This window comes from Palaemon carinicauda, chromosome 1 (assembly GCF_036898095.1).
Source record: "Palaemon carinicauda isolate YSFRI2023 chromosome 1, ASM3689809v2, whole genome shotgun sequence".
Classification (NCBI taxonomy): domain Eukaryota; kingdom Metazoa; phylum Arthropoda; class Malacostraca; order Decapoda; family Palaemonidae; genus Palaemon; species Palaemon carinicauda.
Genome location: NC_090725.1, coordinates 210,522,570 through 210,535,740, shown reverse-complemented (window position 1 = coordinate 210,535,740; position 13,171 = coordinate 210,522,570). Strand labels below are relative to the sequence as shown.

Sequence of the window (13,171 nt, the reverse complement as noted above, 5' to 3'; positions counted from 1 at the left end):
CCAATATGAGAGGAGTACATCAATAATATGTACCATCCTCAAAAAAGGCACTCAGACAAGTTGGCGTGTGGTAGTGCGTTAGCCTTTTGTGACAACACTTATGTACGTCATTTTCGTAACATTTTGAAGGGGGAGAAAAAAGCAAAACATCCCTAGATAAGTTCCTTTTAAAAAGGCCGGCAAAAAGTGAAGGTGAAATGGAGTAAAAAAGGGAGGCAAAAAGAGCCAAGCCGGAGGAAGGAAAGTCAAAAAATGAAAATGAAAACAAAATTAGAACAAAATTAGAATTAAGTTTATTTTAACATAAGATTACCATTCATTTTCAAGTTTGTGTACAGTAAGCTAATTTCATTTTAAGTTAAATTTTAAGTTTAAGTTATGTTACGTAGTGTTACAAAAGTGTAGCATACCAAAGGTGTTGCCGTCAAGTCTCTCTCCCTCCCCCTACGCACACACCGCCGTTAGTCGCTACCGTCTGTCTCGAAGGTAAGAACTCCATAATAATGTCACATTTTATTGCAGATCATAACCAGTACATAGGTATTTGTTATTTTGTGAGTGTAGATTGTGAATTAGAACAATTAAAAACATGTTTTTCCACTGTAATATGACAAATTCGAAGATAATTTGTATTTTTCCTAACCATACAAACCTTAGCTATTTACAAAGGGTTACCTTTTAGCGTAGCTGAAATGGCGAGCCATTAGAATTTAACGAGGGTGTATTACCCCCGCGCTAGTTAGCGGGGGGGTAGGGGAGTGGTAGCTAGCTACCCCTCCTCCCCCTCACACACAGGTGAATCCTCACTTTCACTTAGAGGTAGGACTTGTCTTGGGGGACAGGGCTGGCGGGCAAATATGTGTAAATAGCTAAGGTTTGTATGGTTAGGAAAAATACAAATTATCTTCGAATTTGTCATTTGTTCCGTAACCGAAATACAAACCACGCTATTTACAAAGGGTGACTTACCCCTTAGGAAGGGTGGAAAGTCCCCAGCCATACTGGCTTTGGCTTTACCCGGGGACTCAGAATCCGAGTGAGTCGCACTCGAGAAAAGGAGTCCCTGCACCTCACAAGTTCCTTGCTCCGCAAGGAACCATGTGGCCTACGTAAGCTAGTGTGTGAAGGAAGAAGTGTGACCCGTCCTAGGCAGTTGACCTGGAGTTCCAGAAGGAACTCTGGGTTAGGACGTTCCCAATACCACCTCGTCAGGGTATGGGGGACGCGACAGTATTGACTCAATACTCGGAACACAAGGAAGCATGGTTTACCTGCAGAGGTTCGAGGTCAGCTATGCAGAGACCAGGATGCTGCTTCCCCGTAGAGGGGATGATGAAGAAAGAAGAAAGGGCCAGACATACTTCTTTCGTTCTTGCAGACTAAAACCTGATAACAATGCCCTCAACCTTCTGCTACTTGTCCAAAAAGGAGCCTGAGGTTAGACCAGCTGTTGTGTAGCCACCACAGAGCGATAGAAAACGTATCGAGACTCCTGTGGGTCACGCCCTGCAGGAAGCGGGCTGCGAAGGTCATTAGACGCTTCCAGACTCCAGCTTGTAGCACCTGCGTCACAGAGTAGTATTACTCGAAGGCGAGGGACGTTGCGATGTATCCAACATCGTGCTGTAGGGCGACGTGGCTGGGGAGGGTCTGGAGACAGGTCGAGATGAATGTCCTTGAGTCCGGGCTGAAGAGGTATACTGGTGACTCTCCCCCCATGTCCTCCTTGTGCTCCCAAATCGGCTGCAACTGAGGACAAACTGCAGCTGTTCCCAGCGCTAACCTCTCGATTCCTTTACTGGCAAGAAAGAGAAGGTCTTGGGACATCAGATACAGAATGGAGACTCAAAATCTTGAATGAATCGGACCGAAGGGCCGGGACCCCCAGATTCTGAGTCTAGCCAACAACTCAGGAGCGAGCCTGAATGTTGCCTTCCCCTCTTCCTTAGAAATGGGGGAGTCGTAAGAGACCAAGAAGATTGCTTACACACTGGCCGTGGCCAGAGTGAGCAGGAGACCCAAGGCGGAATACAATCCGAGGCCTGTCGTAAAGGGTCTTGAGAAGATCTCTTAAAGGACTAAAAGTCCGAGCCATGCTCCAAGTTGGAGGTCTTCCTCCGACTAGGGCAGGGACGATCGTAGCTTCGCATGAGCGAGGATAGATCCAGCGGGCAGGAAAAAGTTATTCCTTTAAGCCTGAAGGTCAGGGAAAGGCTGAGCGACAGGCTTCATTGCCGAGAGCGGAAAGGAGTTTCCTCCCGCCGAAAGGCAATAAGACCGTTATTGCTGGAGAAGAGGCCTCAAGGGAAGAGGTATATCTCCCACGGCACCAACCACCTTAGACTCTTCACTTTGCCTGGGAGACCCCTGTGGATGACTATCGCAGATGACGCGACCTCCGTACCGCGACTGTAGCGGGTTGTCTCTTCTTGAGGAGGAGGCGTAGTGTCTCCAGGCATGAAGCCGAAGCGACGTCCCGGTTTGGGAGAGATGTCGCAGTGTGGTTGCTTGAGTAGTCTGCGCCGTGGGAGAAGCTCTCCCGGGAGTTCCGTCAGGGGAAGCAGAGGGTCCAGAAACCGTTCTGCGCATAGTCCCAGTGGAGCTCTCCCATTGAAAGGTTGACAGACAACCTGGTCTTGTTGAGACCCATTGTCCACAGACAAAAGGGAGGGAAGACGCAGGCGTCGAAGTTGTCCCACCATCACCGGAATGCATCTTGCCAGAGTCTCGGGGTCTGAGACTAGGGGGAAGAATAGCGGAAGCTTGAGGTTCCAAGCTGTCGCGATCAGGTCCCTCAGACCAGTACTTGCTGGTTACCCAAGGTCAAAGACCCCCAGGTACACTCTCTGTACGAGGCTCTGCTCGGATAGTCTGAGAGAACATTCCCCTGCCTGGAATGAGAGAGCCGATGGTGGTATTGAGAGAATCTCAATCATCCCGGTATCTCTACTGCAAGATGTGAAGGTGTGAAAATGCGTCCCCTTCTGGTTAGAATACGCCAGAATCATGAAGTCGACGCGCACCGGGGCGACTCGGCAGGAGCTGTAGGATCTGTAGAGGGGCCAGACTAAGGCCCCTAAGCCTGCCTGAATGATGGAGAGGTATCCTTCAGGTCTTGACCATAGGCCTGGACCGGAACATGCCCCCCCCCCTTTCCTTTGACGAGTCCGAGAACAGCATCAAGAATGTGGGGAAAGGACGAGAATATCCACTACCATCAAGAGGCTCCATAGGTCAACACCCATTGCAGGTCTAATAGTTCCGCTGGTCCCATAGGGGCCAGGAAGTCCGGTTAAACATTGCCTGAAGCCACCGGAACTTGGATCGCCCCACATGGACCTTATCCTGAGGCGACCGTTCGGACTATAGATGGGTCAATGAGGAAAGGAGAACTAGGAAACGTTCCAAGGTAGGGCTGAAAGCTCTGCTTGACTGAGAACAGGTACTGCGACTCTCCTCAGTCTTGCCACAGTCAACCGAAAGGAAGGCTCGGAGGATGTGGTAACAGAATCTGGCGTCCCCAGGTGGTCACCCATCCAAGTACCGACGTTGCTTAACCTCGCTGGACGGACGAGAAGCGGGGTTTCCAACGTGGTAAGGCCGTTGACTCAATATCATGGCCAGATACTCCAGATGTTGAGGCAGAGGAAGAGAAGGCTCCAAGCAAAATACCATGAGCCCACACTCGTGGTAAGCATCCGGATGCTTGTTCCGGCGCTGAAGAAGGTCGAACCCGAGCCTACCGGAGTTGACCAGCCCTCCAAACAGCAGAGGAGGCGGAAGCCTGCACCTGAGCAGCCAAGAGGAAGGCAGGGAGAGTTCTCTGGGGAAACAAACCTGCTATGCCACGGCGGGATAGCCACACTGCATCATAAGCAGGAATACTTGCAGTCTAGGCTGAATTCGACGAGCACCCTGGAAGATGGAAGGAATGGAAACTGAAAGTACCCGTCCTTCCGATCCAGGGTTTAAGGAGTCCTGTCGCCTCATTACCAGTCTGATCGTTTCTGCTGGTCTACTCTGGCCGAAGTTTGTTCGACAAACTTGATCAGGGCTGAGAGGTCGACTAAGGACATCCCCTCTCAGATCCTGTATTACAAGAAAGGATCGACTAAGGAGGCCGGGGGTGAAGCCGTCGATGATCCTAAGGAAGACCTTCGCCTAAGGTATGGATCATTCTGCCCAACCGGGCAACTCTGCTGACGCTATGGCATAGAGGTTCAGAGACACTGAATTCGCTGACAGAGACGGCAGGCGCGATATCCTTGGCTGATCACAGAGATTGTGCGGGAATGGGCATCGGGAAGCTGTCATTCGGATGAGTAACCTTAAGCATCCTCCCAGAGAAAAACCTGCAATCCTAGAGTTCGTGAACTCCTTTTAGGACTATGCCCCCCCGGGGGAGTCTCCCGTGCCATCTGTTCCTGACAGGAGGAAACTGCAATTGGACACCTTGTCCCAGTTGTCGAAGCCGATAACTTAGGCCGACGTGATTGAAAGAAAAGGGCGCTGGAGCCCTGCAGAGTCTGGAAGAAAGCGCCTTGGAGGAGTGAAAACGGAAGTCGATTTCCTCCGCACAGCCGCTGTCAAAATCTCTGTCCTTGGGCACAAACAAACTCTTCTCAAGGATGGAAGGGTGTCTGAGGTCGTCGACCTCCACAGATGAGACACCCGAAGGAAGCCCTCAGTCAGCGCGTCCAGATGGTACAACATCGAGCTTGTCCGCAAGTTAGATACTTAACGACGAAAGGCCAAGGTGCCTGAGCTCGAGAGGAGGAAAGTACCCATACTCTTCCTGTAGCTTCCTTGAACCAAACCTCGGGCCGTAACCGAGGAGGGAAAGAACCTGGTAAGCTCCCAGAGGAAGGGGTAAGTAGTCACCCCTTGTCCGATGGAGAAATCTCAAACGGAAATCCCCCCCCCGCCAAAAATCCTTCCAGGGAATGATGGGGAAGGGCTAACCAGGTTCAGGAAAGAGGAGTGTTGCTCAGATCTCCCTTAAGTTTCTCCTATTCTTGCAAGTGCCATGCTCTGCGTTTACGGGGTGAGGCCGTGTTCTGGAAATACGCTCCAGAAGAACTCGCCAGGCTGGCCATGCTGCGAAAACCCCAATGGGAATCGTGGTCGCAATCGCCCTGGAGCTCGCGCGACGGTAATTCAAAGATTTTTCGCGTGGGCGAACGTGGAAGCGCCCATGAGCGGTAACGCAAACGAAGGTGAGCGAAGGAGCGCAGAAGGAGGGCGAGCGTGGTAGGAAGGGCGAGAGCTGGTGGTCGGCGAGCGATAACCCATAGACGAGCAATGGATACTGCAAGAAATAAGCCGACGTTTGTGCGAAGAAACACTGTAGGTTCACGCGACGGAACACCATCCGTCTGCGTGATGGAAAACCGTTGGTTCGCGCGTGGGCGAACATTGGAGACCATGGGCGCGGATGCGCATGAGCGTAGACGTGCAGGCACGTGGGAGTGTGGGCGCGCAGGCGAATGGTCGCGCGGGCGCACAGGCGAGCGGTCGTGAGGGTGGGCAGGTGGATGAGCGCGAGTCCGAGGCGGCGAACGCAAGTGTTAGCGCGATGGCGAGGAAACGCGCTGCCGCGTGGGCGAGGAAGACCGCTGGCGATATGGATCAACAAGCGATCGGTGGTGAGCTGGTGAGCGCTAATGCGCAGGTTGGTGATGGCGCGTTGTGTTATGCCGACGCGATGGTCGAGCAGCATGCGTAGGTGAGCGATCGTGCGTTGGCGAGCAATATGCGAAGGTGAGCGATCGCGAGCAGCATGTGCAGGAGGGCGATCGCGCGATGGTGATCAGCATGCGCAGATGGGCGGTTGCGCGATGGCGAGCAGCCTCTGCAGGTGGGCGATCGCGCGATGGCTATCAGCATGCGCAGGGTAGCGCGATGGCGATCAGCATCCGCAGGTGTGCGGTCGCGCGATGGCGATCAGCATCCGCAGTTGAGGGTCGCGCGATGGCGATCAGCATCCGCAGTTGAGGGTCGCGCGATGGCGATCAGCATCCGCAGTTGAGGGTCGCGCGATGGCGATCAGCATCCGCAGTTGAGGGTCGCGCGATGGCGATCAGCATCCGCAGTTGAGGGTCGCGCGATGGCGATCAGCATCCGCAGTTGAGGGTCGCGCGATGGCGATCAGCATCCGCAGTTGAGGGTCGCGCGATGGCGATCAGCATCCGCAGTTGAGGGTCGCGCGATGGCGATCAGCATCCGCAGTTGAGGGTCGCGCGATGGCGATCAGCATGCGCAGGTGAGCTAGTAGCTGGCGAACCATGTTCCTTCAGAAGAGTTGGAGAACGTTGGCGTGCCGGCTGTAACACACGTGGGCGAACCGGAGATCGCCGAGAGACAGGTGATCGCTGGTGAGCTGATGATCGCTGGCGAGCTGATGATCGCTGACGAGCTGATGATCGCTGACGAGCAGAAGGCTACGCGTGGAAGCCTGCGTATAGAAGAAGAGTCCTTGACCCCGACCTGAACCGAAGTTCTAGATCGCGAGGGCGAACGTGGGCGCACAGGGCGCGTAACAGGAACCAACAGGAACAGCAGGGATGATCATCATGAAAGCGCTGACGAACAGGAGAGCGCTGATGAGCAGAAGAGCGCCTGTGCGTTAACACTGAGCAGGAGCAGGAGAGAACACAGCAGAAGGGCGCGCAGGGAAACCCTGACACGCAAGGGAAGAACCCCCGTGGGAGGCAACCCTTTGCCCCGAAGGGATCGTTGTCCGCCGGGAAGACCGTTGTCCGTCGGGAAGACCGTTGCCCGTCGGAAGACGAGATCAGACTGCTGTTCATTTGCACCAAGGCGGAAGATCGAGAAAAAGGAGTTGTAGGCTGCAAACGGAGATTCAAAAAGGCGCCTCAAGCACCCTTATAGGGAGAAGAGAGGCCCTTACGACGAGGCGGACGGTGGGCCTTACGGCGAGGGAGGCCAACAGCAACAGAAGAAACCTCCGAAGAGGAGTCTCTATGAGTGTACTCTCTCGCAAACGAAAGAGAAACACTTCGTAGAAGACTGGTCAGCAGTGACCTAAAAGGAGCAATCCTCCGAAGAGGAGCTCCTGCAGTTGCCCAGCCCCTTGAGCGAAACTGCAGGTGTGACCGCTCAGCACCAAGAGCATAGTCCCACGAAAAAAAGGCAAGAGGAGAACCCTCCATAAGGGGAAAAACTCAAGCCTGGACAGGAAAAACTTCCCTCGGAAGGAAAGTTACCTGCCCAAGGAGGCAAGCCTCCTGAGAGTTCTAAAAAGAACTGGAGAGCTGTCCGTCGTCACGGGAGTACTTCCAGTAGAAGGAGACACGCCCCTGACGAAAACACAAGGGGGGAGGCAGCAACAGCCGAATCCCCAGGACTCAACAAGACAGCTCACACCGTTGCCATATTACAGAAACGAACTAGATCAGTAACTGTAAAAAAATAAAACAAAAAAACATTAGTACACATTCATTCCCCCGGGAAGGCTCCGAAGAGGAATCCCGAGGGAAAGGAAACAAGAATTACACAACAGGCACGTGCCCTCACAACCACTTACACTCACGGAAGGAGAGCTGTAACCAAAACAGAATTATAACAATTATAATTATGTAACTATGTAATATGTAATAAAAAAAAAATGAATAAACACTAAAGAAAGAACGAAAACCCCGAAAGGAATCGTTCTACAAAGCTGAAAAATCAACAAATATAATTAGATTCATAAACTAATTGAGACAAACGTACGGCGTAGCAACCCCCCCACACGGAAAGGAAACTACAAGGGCGTAGTAACACGGAGTAAAAGGGTGAACGACCTTAGAGAGAGAGAGACATAAGTCAAACTCGATCGCCACCCATAGCGCTGTGGCGGCCAACTGCCGAGGACACCACGTGGATAAGTACACTACACACACAAATCTGAAAAGGAAACTTACTGACTTCTATACTCAAATATGTATACAAACATGAAAACATGTTTACATATATATTGAGTAAATGAAAAGTAAGCGATTAAGTAAAGACAAAACAAACAATGGCTGCCAAGAGAGGACCAAGACAGAGACGTCTGTCACAGTCCGAGCCAAAAGTGAAAGTGAGGATTCACCTGTGTGTGAGGGGGAGGAGGGGTAGCTAGCTACCACTCCCCTACCCCCCCGCTAACTAGCGCGGGGGTAATACACCCTCGTTAAATTCTAATGGCTCGCCATTTCAGCTACGCTAAAAGGTAACCCTTTGTAAATAGCGTGGTTTGTATTTCGGTTACGGAACAAATACTGTTTTTAGGTGTTTTTTCAGAGGGTGGGAACAAATTAATTATTTTTCAGTTATTTTATACGGGAAAAATTGATCCGAGATATGAGCGAACTGACATACGAGCCCGGGTCCTGGAACGCATTAAGCTCGTATCTCAAGGTATTACTGTAATCTAATAATTATAAATACTGTAAAGATAAAAAATAAAAATAAAAGATAAGGCAATAGAAAATTAGACAAGCATTGTAAATCATTATTTTATCCTTGGAACTAATTTGATAGACATGCACAATGACACAGAAACACAGGTTACCGCTAAAATTGTGTAATCTATCGCTAACCTAACAGCAGTCAAACAATGGTTTGCAACTACATTTTAAGATAAATCTTTTTTTAAATTAATTTTCCAGAGGGTTATTTCCCTTCTTATGAAATTTAAAAGATCTAATCTATATAAGTTTGTTTTTATAGTAAACATTACAAATGCTTGAAGAAATTTGTATTTTTCCTCACAATACCAACCCGAGTCATTTATGTGTTTACTCCTCAGTCATTTAGTTATGACCAAAATTTAGAAGTTGTGGGATTCTAGTAACATTGTAAGGTTACCAACTATCCCACTCATGCTGTGAAGAAGCGCCTCAGTCAGCGAGATGCTCCACATGCAGTACAATAGTGTACACATACGAAATATACAGTACCGTATGTACTGTAATTCATCAAACTTACCTTTACTATAGAGAAGTATATTTTCTACCATGCATAACCAATCAAATGTTGCCCTTTTTCTAATTTTTGTTTCGTATTTTTCTTCCATGATTTTTGGGGTTTATTTTTTTAGCACAATGAAAAAATTCATATCTAGCAAAAAAATTACTTTTAGAAAAAAAAAAAAAACTATTCATTTGATTGGAGGTCTACATCAGGTCTATATAGGGTTGTAATCTCAGGCTTAATATTAAGTATCAAGGTAGGAGATAGAATTTGAAAAACACTAATTTTCAAGATAAAATTGCCCCGGCGTCGCAAAACCAAAGGTCAGAGGCAAAAATCCTACGCAGTTTGGAGATGTCTTAAGTCACCTTATTAAGTGGTATGAATGTCAAAGTCCTGTCCTTAAAAAATGGCATTAGCCGACCAGCCCCCTTAATGTAATAAAGAGAGAGTGGATCAGCAAAGGTCATGCTTGGGAGGAGTGAATCATCTCTTGCGGGGGAGAAATAGTGACCTAGAGAGTTCTATGCATTTTTTCCCTTTATTTGTGATACCACCTTCTTCTATGGCACTTAAGACATTTTGAAACATGAATAAAACACCAAACTATGGATTAAAATTTAAAATCACAATATTTTCATATGACCAGCATAATGTAATAGTCTTAATGAAGTAATCTCTCTTGGGAATGCGAAGAGCATGCCCAAACTATCTCCATCTACCCCTCACCATGATCTCATCCATATGTGGCACTCGAGTAATCTCTCATAGTTTCATTTCTAATCCTGTCCTGCCACTTAACTCCCAATATCCTTCTGAGGGATTTGTTCTCAAATCTACTAAATCTATTGGATATTGATTCATTGTCATACCATGACTCATGTCCACAGAGTAACACCAATCTCACAAAACTGATATATAGTCTGATATATATAATTTAAGGCAATTTGGTTGTCAAAATTTACTTAATCTAGCCATTGTCTGATTTGCTTTTTTCAATCTTTCACTAAACTCTAATTCTAAAGATGCTGTATTGGAGATCATAGTTGCTAAATACTTGAATGATTCTACCTCATTAATCCTTTCTCCTTCCAATGATATTTGATTTTCCATTGCATACTCCGTTCGCATCATCTATGTCTTTCTTCTATTGATCTTCAGCCCAACCTCGTGTGATTTTTCATGCATTCTGATAAGCAAGCACTGCAAATCAAGAACAAGCATCATCAGCAGACTCTAAGTCTGCTAAATTCTTATCACAAATCCAGTCCAATCCTTCTCCACCTTCTCTGACTGTTCTACGCATTAAAAAATCCACGAGGAGGATAAACAACATAGGTGACAGCACATTCACTCGGAGGGGTTAATTACTGCACAGTAATTGTTCAGTGGCTTCTTTTCCCCTTAGTAAGGGTAGAAGAGACTCTTTAGCTATGGTGAGCAGCTCTTCAAGGACACTCCAAAATCAAACCATTGTTCTCTAGTCTTTGGTAGTGCCATAACCTTTGTACCATGGTCTTCCACTGTCTTGAGTTATTTGAGGGTACACTCAGGCACACTATTCTATCCTATCTCTCTTCCTCTTGCTTTGTAAAATTTTTCATAGATCCTATAGGAAATATTTATTTCAATGTTGTTACTGTTCTTAAAATATCTTATTTTTCCTTATTTCCTTTCCTCACCGGTCTATTTTCCCTGCTGAACCCCTGGTTTTATAACATCCTGCTTTTCCAACTAGGGTTGTAGCTTAGTAAGTAATAATAATAATAATAATATTCATATAAGAAATCACTAAACCAGTCGTAGTTGGCACCACAAAAGTTTGTTTACATGAAAGCGGTGTTACCTAATGTTCATAAAATTTTGGTAAAGAAGCAAAATTTTGGTAAGATTTCACAAATTCCCTATGTACACATTATCATACATAATGAAATACTGATCAAATTAAGAATTCCCTTGAAATTCCAAGTGGAATATTTCTGCTGCTGTTTGTGAGACTGAATCTAGTTAAGATTTCTGCTAACTTGGTAAACACTGCTCTCAACACATTGAGATGTTTTTTCAAGGTCTCTTCCAACATTATCTGTTTGTATTATTTTGGAACTCCGGCAACAAAGTCATTATCAAAATATTATGTTACAAAATACATTATCCCAAATTAAATAAATACTGCATACACAATTAATGTATCCTAGACTTGTTTGGTAGGTCCTGTTAGTTGGCATGTTTGCCTGTAGATGGTGGTGAGTTATCAGTATCAGCTGATCAAAACAAAAAATCTCTAGTTACCTTTATTAAACAAAGTGTAGTATTAAAATATATTTACCTTCATTACAGGTAAATGATAATGGTTGGCTTATATTATAGGTACAGTATTTACAATTAATTTCATATCAATAAGTATATTTTCAAGTTAAAAACACAATGTATTAGCTATAGTTAAAAATATGACAGTTGAAGAAAACGGTTTGCTTATGCATGATTGAAAACATACCTCTCTACAGTAAGGGTAACATTAATACAATACACTATGTACAGTATATTTCGTACATATACTGTACTGTATTGTACTGTACATATTCTGTTATAGTACTGTGTTAACTGGTGTTCATAAGCCATATTCAGTATATTTTTATGGAAAATGTATTAAAACTATTCTTGAATGATTCTTAATTGTTTATAATGACATCACACTTGCCATTATTACACATTAAAAAAAAAAAAAAAAAAAAAAAATTTAAATGGCATTTCATGTATTCACAAAATTGCAGTATTTGGGGGGAGGTCTGCTCCCTTACCCTCACGAATCCGGGGGGCTGGCCTGTATACGCCAGGGGTGACGCTGCTTACAGAGGATTAGACAGAGCAACATATTCGCATGTTCCTTTTTCTGGATACATTTCATGCTTGTTTCAAAAAATCTTGAAAATATTGAGAAAATGGATTATGATTAAATCATTAAAGATAATGGTTGAATTTAATGGTAAACTCGCATAGAAAAACCATCTTTTCAATTCTTGAAAAAGAATAAGAAAATACGTAACCAGGTCGGAAAAAGGATACCTATGGGATCTGGTGCAGTTATGTATATATAGTAAAAGGCAATCTTAGCAATTAAAAGATTTTTCTCCATTAATAAAGCTATTTGAAACATAAAATGAAGACATAATACTACCCAAAAATGCAATAAACAGAATTCTGAAATTTCAACCCTAGGTCACATTAACAATCATGATCACTCTCATACAAAGCAAAATGGAAAAGCACAAAGCAGAGCACATTGGTCATAACCATGTCTGCCTGCTACAGCAACCAGGAGATGGGTGGTGCTGTCCTGCCGACTCAAACATTTCTTCCCAGCGTGGTTGGGATATTTGATAACCACACAAAGTTGCCAGAATCCCACAACTTCCTAATTCTAGTCATAAATGATTAGCTTAGGAGTAAACCCATATATATGATCAAAGTTTGTATTTGTGTAGGAACAATGTACAAAGTAAACAACCACTATTTCCCAATGTCTTTTATAAAAATTTTCAAGTTTAAAAGCAGTAAATAACTTGAGTACTAACAGCTGATCAAACTTACCACTCTTCTTAATGGTGTCTTCAAAAGTAGCTCGGAAGATGCCCTCTAGACCTCTGGACTTTTTGATGATGCCTCTGATACCTGACTGGGTTTGAATTTGAGCACCTTCAAATTTGGCCACTTCAGTTTCTGAATGAAACATATCCTGAAAATACAAAAAAAAAATACAATCGTATTTGGTTAATAAAGATTAAAAGCATAATGAAATTGCAAATTTTAGCAAAGTTTAACACTGCACACATAGTACAGTGCTGTATTACCATTTTACTAGAAGCTTAAAATTCATATATACAGAACTGCAATAACTATATTAAATTTTACCTTAACAAATGCAGTTTTCTTTAATATCTTCTCTGGCTCTCCCATTAATTTCAACTTCTTCACTATCCTTGTGCTTTGGTCTGCCTCCAACACCACTCCATTAGCAGCAATACGAAATTCCGGCTAGAAAACAAAGTTACGGTTACTACAGATAATTCACTAATATTATGTGGTACTGCACTTATCTGGATTTGGTTCATCTATCTTGAGTTAAGAATGTTAACTTATTGGCCTAGTTAAAATATTTACTACTATCATTATTATTAATAACCTAAATGATACAGATGGACCAATAAACTCAAAA

At 45.3% G+C, this 13,171-nt stretch overlaps 1 protein-coding gene across 2 annotated transcripts in view; it reads right to left on the bottom strand.

Moving 5' to 3' along the window:
* The window catches only part of LOC137653751 (ribosome biogenesis protein BMS1 homolog), a 254,922-nt gene that overhangs the window by 40,211 nt on the left and 201,540 nt on the right, over positions 1-13,171 (bottom strand). For both annotated transcript variants that reach the window (XM_068387387.1, XM_068387378.1), the window contains 2 exons: positions 12,868-12,990; positions 12,547-12,691 (listed from right to left, as the gene is read on the bottom strand). In XM_068387387.1, coding sequence (XP_068243488.1) covers positions 12,547-12,691; positions 12,868-12,990 — 268 coding nt within the window. The remainder of the gene's footprint in view (positions 1-12,546; positions 12,692-12,867; positions 12,991-13,171) is intronic.